This window comes from Aspergillus brasiliensis (assembly GCF_001889945.1).
Source record: "Aspergillus brasiliensis CBS 101740 unplaced genomic scaffold ASPBRscaffold_5, whole genome shotgun sequence".
Classification (NCBI taxonomy): Eukaryota; Fungi; Ascomycota; class Eurotiomycetes; order Eurotiales; family Aspergillaceae; genus Aspergillus; species Aspergillus brasiliensis.
Window position 1 is genome coordinate 1,728,933 of NW_027137446.1, and position 22,715 is coordinate 1,751,647.

The 22,715-nt window shown below is 51.2% G+C and overlaps 7 protein-coding genes across 7 annotated transcripts; 3 read left to right on the top strand and 4 right to left on the bottom strand.

Moving 5' to 3' along the window:
- Positions 1-269: 269 nt before the first annotated feature.
- ASPBRDRAFT_557682 (glycosyltransferase family 20 protein) lies at positions 270-2,357 on the bottom strand. Its single transcript, XM_067627442.1, has 5 exons — positions 1,925-2,357; positions 1,429-1,804; positions 1,008-1,378; positions 611-950; positions 270-550 (listed from the first exon to the last, which is right to left on the bottom strand). The coding sequence occupies exons 1-5, from the start codon at positions 2,226-2,228 to the stop codon at positions 499-501; spliced, it is 1,443 nt and encodes a 480-aa protein (XP_067480143.1). The 5' UTR covers positions 2,229-2,357; the 3' UTR covers positions 270-498.
- A 1,271-nt stretch (positions 2,358-3,628) lies between these two features.
- On the top strand, positions 3,629-6,555 carry ASPBRDRAFT_195541 (uncharacterized protein; the record flags this gene model as incomplete). Its single annotated transcript, XM_067620877.1, has 3 exons — positions 3,629-3,651; positions 3,708-5,043; positions 5,101-6,555. 3 exons carry the CDS (start codon positions 3,629-3,631, stop codon positions 6,553-6,555), a joined length of 2,814 nt encoding a protein of 937 aa, XP_067480144.1.
- Positions 6,556-7,429: 874 nt separating this feature from the next.
- ASPBRDRAFT_42651 (putative chromatin assembly factor 1 subunit B) lies at positions 7,430-10,633 on the bottom strand. The gene is made up of 6 exons (XM_067624843.1): positions 10,121-10,633; positions 10,037-10,052; positions 9,857-9,959; positions 9,554-9,790; positions 8,401-9,481; positions 7,430-8,346 (listed from the first exon to the last, which is right to left on the bottom strand). Exons 1-6 carry the CDS (start codon positions 10,222-10,224, stop codon positions 7,728-7,730), a joined length of 2,160 nt encoding a protein of 719 aa, XP_067480145.1. The 5' UTR covers positions 10,225-10,633; the 3' UTR covers positions 7,430-7,727.
- Positions 10,634-10,885: 252 nt separating this feature from the next.
- ASPBRDRAFT_42652 (uncharacterized protein) lies at positions 10,886-12,378 on the bottom strand. Its single transcript, XM_067624844.1, has 2 exons — positions 11,741-12,378; positions 10,886-11,653 (listed from the first exon to the last, which is right to left on the bottom strand). The coding sequence occupies exons 1-2, from the start codon at positions 12,224-12,226 to the stop codon at positions 11,201-11,203; spliced, it is 939 nt and encodes a 312-aa protein (XP_067480146.1). The 5' UTR covers positions 12,227-12,378; the 3' UTR covers positions 10,886-11,200.
- Positions 12,379-13,201: 823 nt separating this feature from the next.
- ASPBRDRAFT_176527 (uncharacterized protein) lies at positions 13,202-16,894 on the top strand. Its single transcript, XM_067619833.1, has 5 exons — positions 13,202-13,304; positions 13,364-13,403; positions 13,483-13,844; positions 13,894-16,172; positions 16,239-16,894. Exons 1-5 carry the CDS (start codon positions 13,295-13,297, stop codon positions 16,485-16,487), a joined length of 2,940 nt encoding a protein of 979 aa, XP_067480147.1. The 5' UTR covers positions 13,202-13,294; the 3' UTR covers positions 16,488-16,894.
- Positions 16,895-17,846: 952 nt separating this feature from the next.
- On the top strand, positions 17,847-19,276 carry ASPBRDRAFT_42655 (alkene reductase). Its single transcript, XM_067624845.1, has 2 exons — positions 17,847-19,161; positions 19,212-19,276. The coding sequence occupies exon 1, from the start codon at positions 17,922-17,924 to the stop codon at positions 19,029-19,031; it is 1,110 nt and encodes a 369-aa protein (XP_067480148.1). The 5' UTR covers positions 17,847-17,921; the 3' UTR covers positions 19,032-19,161; positions 19,212-19,276.
- ASPBRDRAFT_195546 (putative MFS transporter) lies at positions 19,150-20,918 on the bottom strand (the record flags this gene model as incomplete). Its single annotated transcript, XM_067620878.1, has 6 exons — positions 19,150-19,161; positions 19,212-20,167; positions 20,213-20,250; positions 20,296-20,404; positions 20,449-20,610; positions 20,663-20,918. The coding sequence occupies 6 exons, from the start codon at positions 20,916-20,918 to the stop codon at positions 19,150-19,152; spliced, it is 1,533 nt and encodes a 510-aa protein (XP_067480149.1).
- Positions 20,919-22,715: the final 1,797 nt, after the last annotated feature.

Sequence of the window (22,715 nt, forward strand, 5' to 3'; positions counted from 1 at the left end):
CCCAGGACGGGTCATTGGGCAACGTGTTTCAGATAGGTAGGTAGAAGGGATGTGGTTGGGGTTTTGTTGGATGATCATTGTTGGGATGTATCAGATACACGGCATATCATATTTCTACTTTTATTACTTTTCTGCCATGTGTGTATATTTCGGTGTGGTGATTAAGTTTGGAAGATGAGTTTGACTTCTTCGATGGATGTTCGGTTCGGGTAACTATTGTGCTTGCTGTACTGTAGGGTTTTTAAATTTTCTTCTACTGCCACTATCAATCAATCAAAATCTTCTAGAAGGTGTCTTTGCATTAAGCGGTATCTGTAATATGCTGTGTCGCTTGCCGAATTGATACTTAATCTATGGATTAGAAGATCGCTATGCCCAGAAACTATGTTCGCCGTGCTCGTGTTCGCCAAGAGAATATAAACAGTGAATGCATGAATGCATAAATGAATGAATGAAGGAGTTGGAAAAGAAAGAAGCACGCTGCAGTCATAACAGCAATCAAGTTGAACACTTGGATAGTTCGGCAACAAATGACTTGCCCCAGAAAGCACTGCGACATTTATCGTCAGTTAACTATGCGTTGTATAACAACCGGGCCGCGTCAGCTTACCTAGTATACTTGGAGATGTATTTGTAGAGCTTTTCGAATTTTTGGGCCCGCAGATCGTCACTCATCGACACGGCCTCGTGGTATGCGCTGGCAAGTTCTTCCGTGTTCCATGGGTTGACTACAATGCTGCCGTTAAGGCTTTGCGCGGCTCCAGCAAACTCCGACAGAATTAGCACCCCCTTGCGTTTCTGCTGTGTTGCAACGTATTCAAACGACACTAGGTTCATCCCGTCGCGAGTCGACGACACGACACACGCGTCGGAGGCGGCATACAGCGCGATGAGCTCATCAAAGCTCACCGATTTGTGCATGAAGTGGATGGGCATGTAGTCGACCGTTCCTGAGGTCAAGGCTGTTAGCAAGCGCAAGAGAAAGGCATCGCCATTGCCAGACTTACCGAACTTCCCGTTGATTCTGCCCACCAACTCGTTCACCACGGCCCTCAAGTTCTGGTACTCTTCAACATCCTGGCGACTCGGGACAGCTACCTGTACCAGCACGACTTTGCCAACCCATTCAGGATGCTGAGAGAGGAAGACTTCTAAGGCGTGCAGCTTCTGCGGAATACCCTTGATGTAGTCAAGGCGATCGACGCTGACCATCAACTTGGTTCCTTGGAACTTGCTCTCAAGGCTCGCGATGCGGTTCTGCACCTTGGGGCTCTTCAGGCCTTCGGTGAACTTGTCGGGATCAATGCCAATGGGGAAAGCCCCCACGGCGACAGACCTGTCTTTGAATTTGACACTGCTTGGGGTCGTGACCAATCCACTGTCGGAGACGTTAGCTTACATGCGGCCGGATAGCAAGTGGCCACTTACAGAATATGAGAGCAACAGCTCAGGAAGTGACGTGCATAGTCATAGGTATGGAATCCGATCAAGTCACATTGCAACACGCCACGCAGCAACTGACTCCGCACGGGAAGGATTCTATAGATCTCACTGCTTGGGAACGGAGTATGCAAGAAGAATCCGATGCGGATATTATTCTTGCCCAAGACCGCGAGTTCTTCGCGGAGCACCTCCGGAAGAAGCATGAGGTGGTAGTCGTGGACCCAGACAAGGTCCCCTTCCCGGGCCTCGAGGGCAATAGTCTTCGCGAACAGACGATTCGCCTCACGATACGCATCCCAGGCAGCTTCGTCAAAAACAATCTCACCGGGATGGTAATGCAAGAGGGGCCACAGAATTGAGTCTGATAGCTCATATTAGCAACCGATACGGACCTGTCGCAACATGCCAAGTGGCAGCCGCAGGAGATAGGTGCGGATGCGCATCCGATGCAGGTGGAGAGGGGAATCATGACAGTACGTACTTGAGAAGCCATTGTAGTGACGATCTGCCAATTTGTCGTCCATGAACACCGGAGTGGCGTTGAACTCTTCCTGCAATCGCTGTTTCACGGAGTCGATCTCATCCTCGGGCACTTCCAGTCCTGGCCAGCCATACCACTGGAAGGTCGTGGTCTTTGATAGTCCGCTCAACCCTGTCACCAAGCCACCAGAGGACATGGAAAACTCATATTTTCCACCGCCGGAGCGACGAATGGTGATGGGCAGACGATTGGAAACGATCAACAGGCGGTGATCGCCTTCCGAAGAAGAACCGTTGGTAGCCATTAGGGAGAGGGCGGGGGAAGAGATAATGCAATGGAGAACAGAGCAAAGGGAGACTGCCCCGCTTTGGAGGATGGGTTGTATCGAATGGAAAGAGAAGCGAGGGTGAGATGAGTCAATTGGGGGGAAATTGATAGGAGACCGCGAGGTAATATAATGAAGAGGAGTAGTAGCCGAGGGAAGGGAAAAGGGGGTGAGAGTAGTGTTGGTGGTAGTGGTGGTGGTGATGGGAAAGATTGAAAGATGAAGATGAAAGTTGGTGATGGTAATTTTGGTTTATCTTTCAAGCTTTCCGCTTTCCATCCAGTTTAGACTGAATTGGACTAAAAAAGTGTTCGTGTTGCCCCTCACCACATCTTCTTTCTCTGACTTCACTTTCCACTTTCCCACTTTTTCTTCTACTTTCTTCTTCTTCCCGTCACCATCCCTCATTCACCCGTTCCCTGTCTGGAGTGCCGGAATCATCATTGACCAACCCAGTGTTCCATGTGCTTCGGTGTCCATTCCCATTGTCTGGCGGAAAACAAGGCGCGCGTGCGCGACGGAGAGCGACCCAACGCCCGGTCGAATTGTCGAGAACCATCGCCAGAACGCTATCTTAGTGCCGGTGGAGAGACTGCGGATCCCACGGGAACCACAACGTCATTGATTTCATTGGCCTGCCCGCTATAAGCTGCAAGGCTATAGCAGCTGCCAGGCAAGTTTTCTGCGTCTTTGGCTTCATCTATGCCATGCATCGGGCTTGTGATCTGAGACCACAATCCTGGTGGCCTAGATCCGGGTCCCCGTTCCCTCTTCCCATTGCCCATTGTCCATAGCCCATTTTCCCCCATCGTTTCCTTCTATTGCTCCCTCATGATGCGACTGGAAAATCTGCCCAAGACAAGCCCAAAGAAAAACAGAACCTGCCCGAACCCCTCCTTCGCGCTCAGTCACACTTCCCCCCTTCCCCGAAGAGCCCAGAATGTTCCTCTCGTTTTCGCATGTGCTTCATCTTCCCGGTCTGGACGGCTTTCCCCTGGTCCAATCATCAACGTCACCACTCCCTGCTTTCTTCATCTGCTGGTTCGGGTTTCTAACCTGCCCCCGGGATTTTCAGGGTCGTCGCATTCACTCCTCCCCGTGACACTTAAGACATAGCTCCTGCCGTCGCATATCAATCCCACACCCTCTTTAGCATCCCTTGGTCCGGACAAGAAGAAGGAAGAAATTAAACCTCCAACGGATTATTCACTCAATTCATCCCCGAAAAGCGGCACGAGTCATTCCATACTTTAGTCTTTCTCTTTTCCTCCAAAAAAGCTTTGAAGCCTTTTACCCCCCTTCAATTCCTTGTGCAGTATCCATTGAACCATTAGCCTCGGAGATAACATAGCGAAGACTTTGTCAGTCTCTTCACCTCAATGACGGTCTTCATCGCATCACTGTATGTTTACCCCTCTTCATCTCGCAGTCGGTTGAGTTCTCACTCACACTCTTTAGTTTTCTTCCCTATACCATTGACTTTCAAGCTACCGAGTTGAGACATGCTCGGCGCAAGTCATCCAGTAGCTCTTCTCGCGGAGAGGGCCGAATCATAGGACGACTGGCAGACACCAACCGGAAGCACCATTCCAAAAGCATAAGTCTGTCGCTAACTCCTGGCGCGACCACCGATGATGAACGGATCTTCAAGCCATACGTCTCGCGCGCTGCAGGTGAAATTCCAGCTGCAGATGATCCCAACGGCCCAGGCCCTAGTGAACCTCGTACCGTCTCCTGGGGCCAGAGTCGTAAGTTCAATCAGCCGCGCGCAAAGACCTCTCTCTACCCGGGTCCGTCCATCCTGAGCCGTCCTGAGCCAGGGGATGATTTGGACAACCCGCCGTTTCTGGACGGTCCTGCAGATGTATTGAGCTCGGAAGAAGAACATGGGAGTCCCCGTGCTCTGCTCTCTGAGCTTGACTGGGTTGTCAAGGCTGCCGAACAGGGCAATGGTGGCTTGCGAAACGCCATCAACGCTGCCGAAGAAGCGGGAGTGTTGACGGACAAGATGTGGGTAGGCACACTGGGTATGCCTACGGACTCATTAAGAGACGGAACGCGCGCTAGTATCTTCGAGACGCTCGAAGATGAATACGAGTCACTTGCGGTGTTTGTCCGCGACAGCGAATTCGAAGGTCATTACACCCACTTTTGCCGTGCTGTCCTGTGGCCCGCTTTCCACTATCAGATGCAGGAAAGTCCGCGACACACGGAGTACGATGATTACTCCTGGAAGCAGTATGTCAAAGTCAACGAGGCATTCGCAAAAATTATTGCCGCATACTGGCGTCCTGGTGACAGCATCTGGGTGCATGACTATCACCTTCTGCTTCTCCCGGGCATGCTCCGGGAGAGGCTGCCAAAGGCAGAGATTGGCTTCTTCATGCATACTGCATTTCCCTCGTCGGAAGTCTTCCGCTGCCTGAACGCTCGCGAAGCACTGCTGAATGGGCTTCTCGGTGCGGATTTGATCGGTTTCCAGACGGAAGAGTATTGCTATCATTTCCTTCAGTCTTGCATCCGCCTTCTCAGGTTGGAAGTCTCCGTTGATGGTGTACAACTCGATCGACGATTTGTCCATGTGAAGAATATGCCCATTGGCGTTGACGTCAAATCGTTGGACGCGCTGCGCAGGACTACACATGTGAAGGATTGGATCGCCAATATTACCTCTCGATACAAGGGAAAACATTTAATCGTCGCTCGCGACCGGCTCGATGCTCCGGGTGGTATCAAGCAGAAGCTTCTCGCCTATGAACTCTTTCTGAAGAGGTATCCTAAGTGGAGGGAGAAGGTATGTTCGGGCGAAGCACAATGCATGGTCTAATACATTTGGTACTAACTGGCCCAGGTCGTCCTTGTTCAAGTTGCTTCGGCTTCTGAGCTGCCTGAATTGGAAGCTCAGGTTTCGAAAATCGCTATGAGGATAAATTCGATATACTCCAGCTTGACTCACCAGCCCCTGGTACTTCTGAGACAGGACATCAGTTATTCCCAGTTCCTGGCCCTCATGAGTGTGGCGGACATCTTCATGGTCACCAGCCTCAGAGAAGGCATGAACCTTAGTAGCCACGATTACATTCATTGTCAGGATGGAATTCTGGCGTCTCAGCGTCATGGTTCTCTCATCCTGAGCGAGTTTACAGGGAGCGCTTCCCTCTTTAGTGGGCACGAGCTTCTGGTTAACCCTTGGGATTACAAAGAGGTTGCCGATGCGATTAACAAAGCGCTTTCCATGACGCCCGAGCAGAAGGAGCGGAACTGGCAGTTCTTGCTTGAGAAGCAAACCCCTCACACAGCGATAGCATGGTTCAACTCATTCCACACCGCTCTGACTAATGCACACAGCACACAGCTATCTCGTGAACTCAGCCAGGTGTCCCTGCTGTCTGTCAAATCCGTGAAGGAGGCGTATGACAATTCCAGCTCACGGCTGTTCTTCTTAGAAGACGATGGCATCGTTGCACCTCAAAACGGATCCTCGGCTGACCTAATCGCTCTGCTCGAGCGCTTGCTAGCAGATCCCCAGAATACAGTTTATGTGACGAGCAGCAAAAGTCCGGAGCAGCTTGACTCAGCCTTGCAGGCACTCTCCACCAAGGTGGGGTTTATCGCCGAGAATGGATGCTTCAAGCGCGAGGTGGGCTCGTCCACGTGGAAAACACTAGTAGACATGGAGAAGGCGAAGGACTGGCGGAACGGCATCCGCAAAGTGATTCAGTATTACCATGAACGAACGGAAGGAAGTGAGATGGAGGAGCGACGCTGTCTCATGAACTTCTGCTACGAGAATGCGCATGATCCGGAGATCGCCGGGCGCCAGGCCTCCAGCCTAGCAGATCAGATTAACGGCACACGGGGAAGCGAAGCCATCCGCGTGGTCCTCAGCCAGGGCGCCGTGAGTGTTGAGCCTCTGGACGTGTCCAAAGCCAAAGCAGCCGAATCCGTCCTGCGGCAGTTACCCCGCACGCCGGATTTCGTGTTTGTCGCCGGAGGTGCGCGCGGCGACGAAGCCCTTTTCCGCTGGGCTAATCGCCTGCATGCTGAACAGATGATCCCCAGCGTGACCACCCTGACTGTGGGCTCCCACGCCACGGAGGCCAAAGCCGTGCCTCCCGGTGACATGAGCATGGCCGATATCGTAGACGCTTTCACTTCTCGGCAGATGGCAGACGGCATATCCAACGGACACACCAATGGGTACACCAACGGGTACACCAACGGGCACTCCGCTGAGGACACTAACGGGCATGTAAATGGGCACAACCCCGAGGTGAATGGCGTCAATGGCGATAGCCATGACTGAAACCTCCCCGTGCCCTCACCCCTCCATCCTCTTCGTATATCATCCTATTCTTTCAGAACTGACAGACACTACCCCTCCCATCCTTACTTCATCCTCTTCTCAGGTGAACATGTAGCATTCCTCCTCTTCACTTGTTTCCTCCTATTTTATCTCCTTTTCTGTTCCCCTTCTTCCCTTCTTTCTCTTCTCACCTCATGTCTAGCTACCTCTTTCCTAAGTATGATATAACGTGTCATGGCGAATGATCATAATGTGTTCATCGAAAGGAAGACCCTACCTCGATACACGATACTGATACATCATTAACTCGTTGGCGATATTCTCAGTGTAACATAATGATAATACCGTAAATAATTACTTCGGACGGCATCATTACATGAGATAGGATAGTCAAGATACAAGACATCAGATCTGTTTGACTGATTGATTGATTGGTTGGTTGAGTGATTTGACTATTTGACTGATTGAAGATCTATACCAAAAACAACCAGACAACTTTCCTACCTACTAAATAGTACTAGTTACTATGGATCCTACCTCCCCCGCAGCACAGCCATGGCTAGAGTCCACAGTCAATGAGTAATGTGCCCCTCCCTCCCCTGCCTTGGCGAGATAAGATGCAGCCCGGGAGAAATTAAATAAAAGGAAAAGGGTACTCGCGACTATAAAAAGCAAACAGTAACAATGAAGAGACCTAGGTAAACCAGATAGAGAAGTCGGGTTGTGGATATGTAAAAAAAAAAAAAAAAGAAAAGGAAAGAAAAGCGGGTTGAATAAATACATACAGTAATCCGAGCCCGCGTGAGTTGAACCAAAAGAGATAAGAGGGGTAAGTAAGAGGGATGAGGGGGATGAGGTTACAACAGTAATGCGCCAGAAAGATCAAAACGAATGCATGCATGCATGACCGGAACGCGTGGGAAGAACTCTACCGGGATTTCCAGGAAGGAACCGAGACCCATCGGGAGGAAAGAAAAAGCAAAGTTAAAATGAGGAAAAGAAAGAAGGGGAACCGTAAATCATCAGCAAGGGAATAATAATAATCGTAGCAACCAGATCATCCGGACCCGCGATTGACATTACACGGATAGAGAAGAGGTAGGGGGATGAGGAACAGCGAATAATAGTTACACTTGGGCGACCAGATAAGGTACACTTTTGTCAGGCGAGATTTAACCGCCCACGTCAGCATTGGGTGGCTCGTCGCGCAATGTAGCAGACGGGTTGGTACCGGCCGATATCAGGGTCGGTGCCACCCGTCTCTTCTTCGGTTGTTGTTGATATTGCTGCTGTGCCTGCGGAGCGGCGCTCTGATCTTTGTCGTCCTCCTTCTCTGACTCACCGGCTCGTTTGCCTAGCACACTGCTGCTGACATGGCTTGTCCCACTTTGGGAGGCCGCGGACATGGGGGTCTGCGGCGGGGTAGTGAGCGGAAGTGTCGGAGGCTGGGCTGAATGGGTTGCTGTGACCAGCGGCACAGATCCAAGCGTAGGTGTCGGGTTATTGATGAGCCTCGAGTTACCTGACTGTGTCGTGACCGAGGAGACAGAGTTGGACCGTGCCGGGCTTGCGGGAGGTGCCTGAGTCGAACTTGCTTGAACCGCTGAGCTTGGTTTGGCAGTGACGGGCGTAGGGATGGGCGTGCTATTGGCGGATGGAACGGCAGCTCCTGTCTGTTGAGCCGCTGATGCAGGAGCCACATATGGTTGGCCCAACTCTCCCGGGGAAAACGCGAGGGTCGAACAGAACCCGTCCGACGAACTCATCATCAAAGTCAATCCGTCGTTGGACCTGAAAATGCTTAGTACACCGGTAAACAGATCCTGTGGCTGAGATAGAGCTTACCATGTCAAGTCAGTGAATGTGGCAAAGTGCAAATTGCTAACGACACAAATCGGTGTCTGTTGCTGGGTGTCATAGACCATGACCCCATCCTGGGTCGCCACAGCGTACACGATCCGGTAAGGTAACGTGAATACAGGGGCAGGACTCTGGCTAACCGCTCGATCCGTAGCTTTGGGAGTCGAGCTATTCTTTGCTTGGTCATTTGGCGTCGACGTCGGGGGTTCCATAGAAGCACTCTCCCCCGTAGAGCTCACTACCGGCTCGGGAAGAGAAGAGAAGGATTCCTCCGTTGACGAAGTATCTAAAGTGATATGCTTCGCAGGCTGGGGACCCTGCCGAAGCGTGTAAAACACGGGGGAGCATTTCACTGCCACCGAGGGCTTCTTGTGGCCTGGAAGATGGGAGATGGGCGGCTTGTTGAAGCCCGCACGAGTGTAGATGTAAACAGTGTTAGTGATCTCATCGGTTGTCTTGGTCGGATCCGTAGCAGACACATGCGATGTTTTGTATTGGCCTGCGGGCGTGAATAGCAAGCTACCATCGGGAGCAAATGTCAATCTTCGGAAAAATGAGGTGAATGTCTCATTTGCATATATATTGGCATTTTTCACGCCAAGTCCACCTAGCAGACCTGGTGAGGGTACTTCCAGTGGCTTGACTGCGGGCAACGGCAAGGATGGCGCTGGCGATGCCGATCGACGGATCGAGGGAGATGAGCCGAAGGAGGAGCGTCGGCTGTGTGACACCGGTGGAGGATCCATGGGCAAATTCGAGGTCATCGGGGTGCCCGGGGTAGAAGGGGCAGGGGACACAATAGCAGCAGCGGAGCTCGGTGCTGCGGGTTGGGAGCGAATAGATGGATCCGGCGGAGCTGGGCTACTGGAGGATATGCGTTTGGCAGGGAGGTCCATCTTAAGGAATTTCCCATGTGAGGTAAGGGTGAATTGACCATCCTTTGTTTTCAAACTGTAGATGTGGACAGAGCGATCTGACGACTGCGTCGCCACAAACTCATTTAAAGGATCCCAAGCTACACCTTGGACATAATGAGAGTGCTCAGCGATCTGGCGTACCATTTGACCTAGGTTGTTCAATCGTCAGAAAAAAAAAAAAAAGAGTATTCTTTTGAGGCGTTCCGAAAGACGACGCTCACCTGTCTGAGCATTGTAGATCCGAGCAATGTTGTCCATGCTCCCTGTAATGATGAACACGCCATCCGGTGACCAGGCAAGATCATAGATCTCTGCACCAGATGACCGACACATGTGCTTTACGCGCCATGTTTCCTTATCGTCCGAACGATCTTCACCCAGACCGGATTGTGTTTGCAATTCTGATGGGACCCAGAGTAGGACATTGCCATCATCTCCGGCAGATGCCAGCATCTCGCCTGAAACGTTTAGAAAGACGAGCCGTCAGAGACAAGACCTGGTATGCGGATCGAAGAGGTATCTACCTTTAGGACTGAAACGGACCACATTCACGGCTTGGGTGTGTTTCACCAGCGTGCTCAGGTAGGTCACTTTGCGTTCTTCGCCGGTTGTCTCCACTTTCCATAGCTATGGTGGTGTGTTTGTCAGAGAAAGGCCGTGAGAAGGAGTGGGGAGGGAAGAGGTCTGGTGAGGGGGTTTCGTACTCGGACGTTGTTGTCACTAGAAAGGAGGATCATTAGCACCATAGACCCAGGATTGGAATTAACACAAAGAGTGAATTATCATACTTGCCGGCCGTGGCCAGACGACCTTTGCCATTGGGGTCGAAATGGACCGAGTAAATGGGGGCATTGTCGTTGTGCCACGAGATGAGCAACGGGGTGGCCTTCATGATGAGCACGGCAGCTCAATGAGGGCCCCTGGGGAGTAACGGAGAAGACAACGGCTCTTCTTGCGCGCAGGGAAAGAGCTGGATGATATATGATGCTGGTAATAGAAAGGGAGTGAGATCGTCACAGCAAGAGGGAGTGAGAAGAGGTAATGATCGGAGGAGCGAGCCGTTCGTAGGGAAGGTTAATTATTGCTTGGAGCAACGAGAGAGGAATCAATCGATCAATCAGTCAATTAATCAGGTGCCGCGGAGCACGACCAGTGGAGGGACGGAGGGTTCCAGTGAGGAGGCAGAAGAAAGGGATAGATCCGGTGAAGGTGTCCAGGGAGTGAGTAGTCACAAAGTAGTATCGAGGAAAGTTGAATGGGAAGAGGAAAAGAGGGCCCAGTGCCAGAGAGCCAGAGGGTCGTAGTGGTGATGTCGATGCTTCCCGTGTTGGTTTCGCTTCCTCGTGTCGCTCTGGCGTTCAACGCGCCCGGCGAATGACAGCCGCCCTGACCGTCAGCATCTTCCTTTAGATGCAATCGATCAGCATATCAACTACTCCGTTTTGTTACAATTTTCCACGCTTCTGGTACTAAGGATCTTTTCCTGTCTCTCTGCATGTCTTGAGCATACCAGACGGTCGCGTCCTCTACGCGACTAGATATATGAATCTGCCCACGGTTTGGTACAGATCAAATTCTCCTAGCTCAAAGGTGTATAACAAGCAAGTATATCCCCAGCTGTGGTACCTGAGGGATCGCTCTCTTGCGTTCACTTTAGGTTTACTTTCATTGGATTTTCCTCGCATTCCTATTGGGAGGGTAAAAAAGCACCCTAAAATCCGTGGCCCTGCATGTCCATGCGTAACAACGTCGATTGTCGCAGACTCGCTTCTAAATCATAACTCCTACTGGAGGGGGTGACAAATGGGGTAATCATACACAAGAGAAGAGAAAGATCCAGTCCATAATGGAAGCACCACGCATATGCTTTATGTAACCCAGCGGCCAATCGTCTCGCCGAACCAGCTGACGGCTTTCTCTCTGCGCTTTTGCCGTGCATCCTCGTGTGTCTGCATAAATGGCGATGCCTCCTGTACGTACAATTTCTGTTGCTCCAGCTGCGCATTGTGTGCTCGGATCTCCAATTCTCGTTCATGTGGAGTAAGCTGTGCCAACGGTTTGGACGGTTTCAATCCTGTCGGCACCGTCTCACCTCCAGGAATCTCCAGGGCTCCTGGTGTGCTGGCGGGTGTCTGCTGTGCCTCGGGGTTGAAAAGAGAGGTGAGAGGCGGGGCCTCCTGTCCAGCTTTCTGTGCCTCTTCGACCCGTTTTTCGTAGTCAAGCATCTGATGGTAGAGTTTATCGGCGTGCATCTGAATTCGTTCTTCCCTTTCCTCGTCCCAGTTGAAGGAGGAGGCGTACCCTAGGGCCTGGAGGAATTTCTGGATCACCGTCAGCATATACCGACCAACAACAGCTCAGACGTCGCAGGAAAAGAAAAGAGCCGATTTATTTGCGCCCGCACTTACAGCCTGGGTGGTAAAACAACGAGAGAACTTAGCGTTTTCCTCAGAGCACAGCGTCACACGGGCCCGCAATCGTTTCTCCCAATTGCCAGTCTGGAAGCAGTAGGTCAAGTCCTCATGCTCCAGGGCGCAGTTTTCCATCGCCGCCCGGTGCACGGTATCACCGCGCTGCTTGTACTTCTCAATCACTCGCTCTGCAGTCTTCTGTTCCGTCGCTTCCTTTTCCTGGGGCGGTTTATAGGTCTTCCAGAGGTGCGCGTAACGGCCATCGGGGAATAGAGAAGCGGAGGGAAGGGCGGGTTCGGAGGATTCGGCGTTGTCGGATGGCTTCACATCTTGAGGTACCGTCTTGGAGGAGTCCTGCGATGAGGGGACTGAGGCGGTTGGGACGTATTTCTCTGGCGCTTCATGCTCGAGGTATTCTCTCAAGCCCGGGTCAAGCTTTTTGACCGGGTCGTCCTTGTTCGAGCCACCCCAAAACCAGCCCATGATGTGAATGCAGTGAAAGAGTTCTTCTGAATATCAACGAACCAATTGGTAGATAGAAGCGCGGTTAATTGGTAAGAGTATTGAGGAATATATGGAGGAGGGCTGGCTGGAACATGCGGAGACCGATCGACTGCAAAGGCACTTGACCGACCGCCATACCGCTTTAGTCTAAAGTGCAGCCAGGAGAGGAAAAGATCAAAAATCTGAGCCGGGGTTCGAACCCGAGGCCTTGCCGATACCTTATCCATATCACGGGTGACGGAATGCTTGCAATAGTATGGAGAAGAGATCAATAATTCAAGATATGGAATCAATAGAATGAAGTACTTGAAAAGACGAGAAAAGTCGTCTGGTACTCGATAGTGATTCTGGACCCTCTTTCTAGCAAAAAGACTAGTTGTTGATAGCAGCTGTTTCATTGGAATTGGAGCATTGAGGGACTTGAATTTCGGCGCTCCATGGCATACTGCTGGGCGATTATATATAATTACTAACAGCCTGTACTTAACGTGACGAAATAGCAGTGCCAGTTCAGCGTTAGATAAATGATAGTAGTACCACAAGTTTTGCAGTTAACAGTCACAGGTGACAAAGCCCCATAAAATAGTCACAAATCACACAGTTACTGATATCGCTATTCTGATGTGCTTTACAGGATTTATGTATATCCCCAAGGTCGTCCGATTTGCTATGTCAACTCAAAGAACTGTGTAGTCCGGAGCAAAGGACCATAGTATCACGACGCTTTCCTAGAACTAAGGGGAACTGTATGCCTAAAGATGTGCTCTTCAAGTACCGCTAACTTGAACCAGAACATATAACGATATGAGATATCTTCTTGTCCTCAACGGAGATAGAATGTAAACATAGACTGCGGTTGTTCACGGGCACCCACATGGCGGGAGCATCGCCAACCCACCATTGGCCATCACGGCGGGCGGCATCGCTCCATCATCACAGCTCCTCTCCATCCATCTACCATCTCTGGCCCATATTCTCCGTACCACCACTTCCCCCTTCGCGTGTGGTTTGGCGCGTTAAGCTCGGCAGGAGCGCCGCCTCTCAATCATGGCTTCCAGTATGCATCCATCAAACAACCGTGCTTGCGCCAATGCTAATGGTAATCTAACTATCCAGACCGAGAGGAGCGGCTGCAAATGCGGCAGCGCGGAGCAGCGTACGCGCATCACCATCCCGAACCCCGCGACGCACTCACCCAAGACTCCAATTCTGCTAACGCTGTGACTGTCTATTAGGTCACGTAAGACCAAGGCGATAGACTTCGGGTTTTCCTTTGGCTTACCTAGTGCCTCCGATGAACCGTCACAATCCACGTCGCGACCGGACGATGTCGGTATTTCGCTGTTCCCTCCTGCACCACCACCGGCCTCGACGACAGATACTGCTGTAAACGCGACCGTACCTGTAGCGGCAACGGAACCGGAGACTACACGGCCTCCCATTATATCACCGGAGAGAAAGCTGTCATCGCAAGAGGGGCATATTCGTCGAACACCAGGAAGCGCGCGCAACAAACTTCCGCCGCGTCCATCACCTTACGATTTACCTACGGAAGACCCGCCGGAGGTTGGGCCCAGTCGCAAGATCAGGAAACTTGGTGCGTTAAAACAGAAAGAGATGTGCTACAGGATGCTAATAGGCCAAAGATCATCCTAGAAGGACCTCGACAATTTCATTCAGCGCGCGAAATGTGGAGAGTTCACAGGCCGTCAACAACGGTGTCGAATCAATTACCGCCCCCCAGTCGCTTCCCAAACCAACGAGCCCACCTGTTCTCAATGGCGCACAACATCCTCAAGAGGTACCGTCACCTAAACCTACTGTACAGGAGGATCCTGCACCACTACAACCACCGCAGCCAGCAGAGCCTGCAGCACTTGACCATGCCACGGCACCGCCGCCGGAACCCCAACAAGAAGCCCAAGCGCAATCAAAGGCTTCTCCGCCAGGCGGGGAAACAAGGGGCAAGCGCAAGAGACGTACATCGCAGGATAGTGAGGCTTCTTCGCGTCGCTCGCCACGTCGCTCTCCGCGGGGTTCTCCGCAAAACGCCGTGAGCCCCAAGGCAACAGATGTGGATGATTCGCAGGCATCGGAAGCAATGGATATGTCACCGGATGGGAAACCACCAGTCACAGCGTCACCAAGACTTGCTGCGCCTGATGCTACCGGGGGCCAAGATGACACTGCACAGGACGTTACCGAGCCCCAGGCTACTAGCGAACCGCAGACTTCCGCAGCCCAGATATCTAGCGAAGAACAGATCTCCACTGCAGGGGAAGTTACCCAACAACAAGTCGTTAGCGAGGTCGGAGTCACCCGATCTCCTGTTGCTACTGAACCCCAAGAGGCAGCTGAGCCTCAAGATGCCATCGAACCCAAAGAGACGAACGGCATCGACAAAGCAGCCGAACCCCATGCCACTACGGCACAGACGAAGTCTCCAACACCACCGAGAGCCAAACGAACGAGTGGTCAACGTGCAGCATCCGTTCAGCCTCAATCAACAACTGCCAAACAATCTAGATTGGTTAGAGCTGGGTCAGCAGAAAGCGCCCCAGCTCAAGGCATGGAAAGAAAGAGGCTTCGTGGACGTGTCGGGAAGGACCAGGAACCTACGCCCAATATTCCTACAATAGAAGAGGAGCCCTCCGACGAGACTGGCCTCAATGCTTCATCCAGGCCAAAGGATGATATCCTAGCCAACAAGGGAAGTCGGCAATCACGGCTGCCAAGACCGACGGTGGCAGACAAGAAGTCGACGCGCGCTGGACGCCCCGGAAGAAAACCCACACGATCCCAGGATATCCAGGAAGAAGTGCCTCTGCCCGAGCAACAGGCACAGCAGGCGGAAGAGCAGCAGCCTGAACCAGAGTCTAAGACTGTCCCAGAACCAGAGACAGATCTACAGCCGGAAGCACCAACAGAACCCATACCATCAAGGCCTGTCAGACGTGGTCGCGGCAGGAAACCACTGCCAGAGAACACCGATGATGCAACGCAAGCTCCGAACGAAGAACCACCAGCACAAGTCGAGCAGGCTGAGCCGGAAACAGAAGTACAACCGGGACCACCAGCAGAACCTGCACCGCCTAAGCCTGGCAAACGTGGCCGTGGCAGAAAACCACTGCCAAGAACAGAAGATGATGCGATGCAGGCTCCGAACGAAGAGCCTACAGCACAAGCTGAGCCTGCACCAGAGCCTGAGGCAGAGCCTGAAGCACAGCCACAGCCGGAGCCTCCTGCAGAACCCGAACCGTCTAGGCCCGCCAAACGTGCCCGTGGCCGAAAACGGGAGTCAAAGGAGAAAGATGAAACGACTCAGGCTCCAGATGAAGAAGCTACAGCACAAGCTGAGCCGGCCGAGCCGGCCGAGCCCACCGAAGAAGCACCACCGCCTAAGAAACGCAAGCCCAGACAACCCCGGGGCGAAACAGTGCCAGTAACTGTCCATCGCTTGGTGAACGCCGCTGCACTTGGAGAAGGTCCAGAACCAGAGGAATCGTCTGACGAGGAAGAGGAATCGACCGAGGGACTCGCGGCCAAGCAGAAGACCAAGCTTGTAAGCCGAGGCGGCGTCAACGCAGCAGACGTACTGAGCCAGATCTGCCGCGAGACATTAGAAAAGACGCTCGCGACACTCAAGAACGGGATCGCGAACGAAGGCAATGCTGCCCGGCGTGCAGAATGGACACGCAAGAAGAAGGCCGTCGAGGCCTATGGCACGGAGCTCGAGGGTCGTCTTTTTGAACTGAGTGAGATGCTCGACAGTAACTTTGTTCTCGGTCGCCAAATCAAGAAATCCAAACGGGAGATGATGGATCTGCGGAGCCGACTATATCGAGTCCGGAAAGAACGAGAAGATGTGGCATTGCAAATGGACGCCGTACGGAGGAAGCACAGCGAGGAAGAGAATGCCAAAATGGTGAGCAGATATGATCCCCAGCCACACGATACACTCCCAAGCATCGCTAACAAAGTTACCCACTAGGCCCGCTCAACCATCAACAACTCCCTCCACAGTCTGGACCTCGCCCTCGAGCGCAGCCGCAATCGCCCCGTCGACGAATCCACCTCGCAGAACCCCGAGCCATCCTCCACAGCTGGACTGGAGTTCCTTGTCCGTAATGTAGTGGAGAACGTGAGCTCCATCGCCCCGGGAGCTCAAGGCGGTCTGCTACATCAGATCAAGTCATTCAACGCACAGCTCGAAGCTACTGCGCGGAAGCTTGAGAGCTGATTAGTGATAAGTTGATAAGGATATGAGGACTTGTCTAACCCTGTTTCATATGTTCGTTGTGTGATCATTTGTAAAGCTGTGTCTGTGTTTTCGAATAAATACCCCCGGCATTGTATTGTCTACGGAGTGAGGGTCATGTTTGCTAGTTGGATAGGATAGGAAAGAATCAGAATACGGATAATGGGATCAAATGATGATGGATAAGCACAACCACTGTTTGAACCTGTAGCCAACAAGCCATATACCACCACCAAACTGCGAGATAACAAACAACAAAGTAATTCGAATCTATAGCTAGATCCCACCAAATTCCAACTCCCCGTCATCATCATAACGATCACCTCATATCCCAAGTACCTAGTTAATTAACTATGATGATCCCCTATTTACCTATACCTAAGCACAATAAGTAATCACCTTCCCCCTCGGTCCTACCAACTTAAGACCGACCGAAGGGAATCCAGAAAGAAGTCCGTAGAATTTCCCCCCTTCTTTACATCCGTGCTCCGTACGGAGCTAAGTTTGATTGATTGCTTGATTGATTGATTAGCAGTTGCATTTGTCAGCCAAACTCGCCATGTGGCCGCCACGCCACCTGCAGAAATCGGCGGGTTAGTCAGCCAGCTAAACTTGTGGGGCGGGGAGATTCTGCAGGATTGCTAGTCTACTCCGTAGTGTGATTAAGTTAGTGTGCTTAACTGCTTATGCTTGTTGATTTAATGGAATTGTTAGTAACTGTGATCTATTAGATGCTATGATTTCGTTTTCTCTAATACTACGATCATGTCTTGGAGTGGTATGTTCAGAAATACTGGAGGTATGTAGATAGATACAAGTTATCGGGATTCCTATTAATTGAGGTTGGTTCCGTTCGGGTCCTGAGGCGCAGAAGTGCCGATGGATCCGCGGAGGGTTGGAAATCATCTTGGGAAAGGAAACTTTATGCAGGGCTCCCTTTTCCTTGACTAGTTCTTACTTTCATTGTTGTAGATTAAACCGGAGAATAGTTCAACGAAGTTGATGATAGGTTAGGGGTATTAGTTTGAAGGATCGAATGTAGCATTGACTTTTAAACGAATCAATTGTGCTCGGAGCGTTATTGCCGCTATCCTCGTTACGCCCGACTAAGATCTCTCCCCCCGAGATGGTGCTTAGAAATCCACGGTGTGGATCTTCTCTCCATTTGGTTCCATGAATTTTTTTTTTGGCCCTGACCACTCCCCTTTTGCCCTCGTACCGAGATATGGGTGTATGGGCTATGGCGTGTTCCAGGGAAACGTTTCCAGATAAATATTGAGTCGGTGTAGGGTATATAAGTAGTAGACCTCATCTCCTCATTCTTCTCACGCAGTATCAGTTTGTGGTATTACCTCATATACATACCTTAATACCCCTTTATATATAGAACAATCGTTCATCTAGATCATCATCATCATGACCAAGTTGTTCTCCCCCATTCAGGTCGGCCGCATGCCCCTGGCCCACCGTCTCGCCATGGCACCCATGACTCGATTCCGTGTCGACGACAACCACGTCCCCCTTGACCTGGTGACGCAGCATTACGAGCAGCGTGCTGCCGTCCCTGGAACCCTCTTGATCACAGAAGCTACCATTATTGCGCCCCCTGCTGGCGGATATCCCAATGTTCCCGGCATCTGGAACGAGGCTCAGATTGCGCAGTGGCGCAAGGTGACCGACGCCGTCCACAAGAAGGGCTCGTACATCTACATGCAACTCTGGGCCCTGGGTCGTGTGGCCAACCCGCAATTCCTGAAGGCCAACGGCAACTATGACGTCGTGTCTAGTAGCGCTCTTCCTTTCGAAGATGGTCCTGTGCCTCGCGAATTGACCGAAGCGGAAATCCACGAATACATCGGCTTTTATGTGCAGGCAGCGAAGAATGCCATTGCGGCTGGATTTGATGGTGTCGAGGTCCACGGTGCCAATGGGTACTTGATTGATCAGTTCATTCAGGACACGGTTAACAAGCGTACGGATGCCTGGGGTGGAAGCGTTGAGAACCGCTCCAGATTCGCTCTGGAGGTTATCCGTGCGGTGTCTGATGCTATTGGCGCGGACCGCACCGCCGTCCGCTACAGCCCTTTCAGTACCTTCCAGGGTATGCGCATGGATGATCCCATTGCTCAGTTCTCTTACCTGGCTGAGAAGACCGCTGAGTTCAAGCTGGCCTTTGTGCATCTCGTTGAGCCGCGCATTGCCGGAAATGCAGAGGGTGCTGTTTCGGAGGAAGACTCCCTGGATTTCTTCGTCAAGGCCTACGGCGACGCCTCCCCTCTCATCGTTGCTGGTGGCTTCAAGGCTGACTCGGCCAAGGAGGCGGTTGATGTGCAGTACAAGGACCACCCTGTCCTCGTTGGAATTGGCCGCCCCTGGACCGCGAACCCTGACCTTCCGTTCAAGATCCAGAACAACATCCCTCTTCGCCCGTATGAAAGAGAGGTCTTCTACTTGCCCAAGGATCCCAAGGGTTACATTGATTATGACTTCAGTGAAGAGTTCAAGGCGGTCAAGGTTGCTGCTTGATTTGTTTGCTTAGGGTTGTGTTTTAGACTTCGTGGCATCATTGTTGAGCGCTTGCATATAGTATATAGACTCTTTTTGTATATATCATAATAGACATGACATTAATGTTCTCTTTAGCTCAATGCTTGTACTGTAGACAATGTTAGTACCGCCAAGTCTACCAGGAAGCGGCGCACTTACTCTAAATTCTAAATTCTCCTTGTCGGTAAGATCCAAAAACTCGGAATTCTCTTCATGTTGCAGCCCCGGACACTTTCTGTCGCGTCGTTGATTCTCCCAGATGTAGTAGCACTTTAAAGCCACAGTAAAAGCTATCGCAACAGAGACAGTGGCTACAATGGCGACCTTGGCTGGCATATACTCTGGTTCGTCCTCCGTGCGAAACGACAACGGGCCTAGAATGTTGCCGAGACAGAACGACATCAGAACGATCGCATTCATGGTCACTTTCTTAGTATGACCGGCGACATTCGCGCCGACGGTAGAATAAAGCAAGGGAAGTGCTGAGCCCACGCAGTTGGTCAGGTAGTTGCCAGCCAACTTAGCGCCTTTGTTGTCACTTGGAGCGAATGCCATGAGACAACCTCCAAGGAGGCCAGAACATAGAATGCCGATGATGCAGAAACACCGCTGGTCAAAGCGGCCTGCCAAGTATGTGCCGAGTAAGATGCTTATAACACTGACGACACCGCCGGGTATCGTCAGTAGCTCAGTCTCCTTGGTGTCGAATCCAAAATTCTTGATGATCAAGGCCGAGAAGCTGCTGATGGCTGCATTACTGATGTTACTGGAGGCAACGATGATAGCAATCAGGTAGGTCTGGGGGTCTTTGAAAGCCTCAAAGAACTGCTCCCGTTTGAAATGCTTGTTCTCGATACCCGTCCGATTCTCGCGAAGACGCTCAATCACCATCAATTTCTCTTCATGGCTTAGTCGGGATTTCATAGGGCTGTCTGGGAAGACAATAATGACTGTGATCCCGACTGCGATAGTAATGAGCCCAAAGATCAGGAACATAATCTGCCAGGAGTAGAACTTGTCCGCTTTGTAAAAGAGCAGGCCGTATGCAACGAGAGCGCCTACTATGGTCGCGGTGCCTGTACCTAGGTACCAGAAACCGATGCGCTTAGGTTGTTCTTCACTATGTTAGTGAATGCGATCCAGCGGGAATTGTTGCATACCGTTTCTCTTATACCACATGGACGTTATCAAAATCAACCTATATCCGTTAGATAAGCTCTTTGTACATCGGATGGTGACTTACGCAGGTGCTACAGCACTTTCGAAACATCCCAGGAGCACTCGCAGAACGACGAGTCCGGCGAAGTTCTTCGCGACACAATTCAGCGTTGTCAAAAGGCCCCAAAGGGTCACTTATTCGTCAGCATCGCCAATACGGAATACCTGAGTCCCTCACCATTCAATCCTAAGTACTTTGCAGTTGGCAAACGCTGCATGAAATACCCGGTTGGAAGTTCAAAGAAGAGGTAGGACACGTAAAATGCCAAAGCGAGGTTTGAGAACTGGTCTGTTCGCATGCCAGTGTCATCAAGAAGGCCCATGACCGACGCATAGTTGACTGCAATCGTTAGTTTCCGGATCAAATAGAGGACGTTTCGCACCACACTGACTTAGAATCTTGTCTAGGTATTGAAGAAAGTAAATCGCCCACATTAGGGGCACAACCATCCAGTCGATCTTGCGAACCAGCCTTTGCTCATCTACATCAGAGAAAGTAGCCAACTCTCCGGCACGAAGGTACTCCAGTGCTGCATCGGCCTGGCCAAGGAATACATGACCATCGGTTTTGGATTCAGTGTCAACTGTACATGTGGCGGCCAACTTGTCAATGTTATCAGATGTAGACATAGTCATGGTTTCCGCCATTTTCTTCGTCTGATGGTCCTCGACGGCTGTATACAGCCCAATTATTCTGATCAGAATCGTATGACATACTTTACGAATGAAAGTATCCCTCCACGTCGTTCTTATAATCTCTCTAGCTTCCAAGTAACTGGAATTGCTATCACACTGATAACATCGCATGCCTTGCAAGCGCCTGCCAATTATGAACGAGGCGCTGTGCTCGGCCGACTGATTGCAGCTTCAGTTTGCTTTGATTGGCTCCTAGATTCTGTCTTCTCAAGCTAGCAGCTATTCAACATCATGACCTGTGATGATTTGATCCATTTGGAGACTGATAACCCGTGAGATTCAATATCAATCAGTGTCCGATCAAATCGGAGACTGGACCTCTGCAAAGCTTCAGTCCTTCTATACGTCCGAGTCTACGCAGAGTATGTCTTGCCTTGGCTGTTCAGATTCTCTGGACAGATGATGGGCACTGAGTGACATGTTATCACGCCTGCAATCCACAGCAGAGTTTGAGTGACAGCTGGCCAGTCGTTATCAATCAGCATCGCGCAAAGCACCTTCTCTTTGAAGTTAGGCAGGAAATCTAGATGCTGGTAGGGATTGATGAACTGATAAAGACCCTGGGATGCCAGGGCCTATCACGATGATCACCCCAGAATAAGAAGGTCGTAAGCCTGTTTTCACAGTGCATATCGTAGCCAGCAGCTTATCAACCCCGCACAACGCGGAGTGTGTCAGATAATGACGGGCACCTTATCACTCTTCGGCACATCGTGTCCTGTATCCTCGTTCGATACTATGTGTAGACGTGCCCAGCACCGAGTCTTGATTCGATGAAAACGTGGTGAGGACTATCTGGGTGCAACGCGACCGAAATAGAGCGCGTCCGCTTTGCAGATGAGTTCATGATGAATGTATGCAACCATGGTTCTATATTGTTAGTGTGTCTTTCACTTCCTGATAAATTATGCTTCCAGAGTCATTGTGAAGGAGCTCGCCTCTTGTACTCGCTTCAGCAGGGCAAGACCACGGTCAGAGCAGAAGCAGTTCTCAGCAGATACCATTTTGGTGATGGTATGATCTATAGAAGTATCTTATTCAGCGTCTTGAACTGCGCTGGCTGTTACGAGGCAAGTGAGCAATTGAGAGAAAAGAGTTGAATCAACAAGTGGCAGTGACAATGGTCGGCGACATTTTTGCTTGTTTGGAATGTTTCTTTTTGCTTGACATGCACGTGCGCCATCAGCAAAAGCAACGAGCAGAAGCTCGTCCATCCAGCGACAGCAAATCCCGATCACTGCAGTTCATGATCTTCAGATAGCATTTGATCTATCAGTATCAACAATTTGTCATTCCTGCAATCAGTCAAAATACCATTGAGTCGAGTCGGTGAAGCGCATGAAGAACGACAGTTCGTCTCGAAGGTTTCTCAACACCCCGCCGCATTCCTACTATCGAAGGATAGAGCCGAGGAATCCACTTGATTCCACTTGGACCCTCGATAGTCATTGACGCCATTCCGGTGGTAGCGCTGCCTCTGCTGGTGAGGAAACCGGGAGAATGCCAGACCGCTTCTTCTGTAGATCTTCCTCCCCACATCAACAAACACCGTCACTCGATCCAACCATCAATCCCACCAAAGATCGTCACGCACGCCGGGCTGTGAAGCCTGTGATTGACTTTGAACGAATTGCTACTACTGTTAGCTTGCCACCTGGTTGGCATGTGGTGATGGGGCTAGGATAGCCCGAAGGCGCGTGGGTGAAAGACAAGAGATCTACAAGACATCGTGCTTAGGCGGCACGGGAC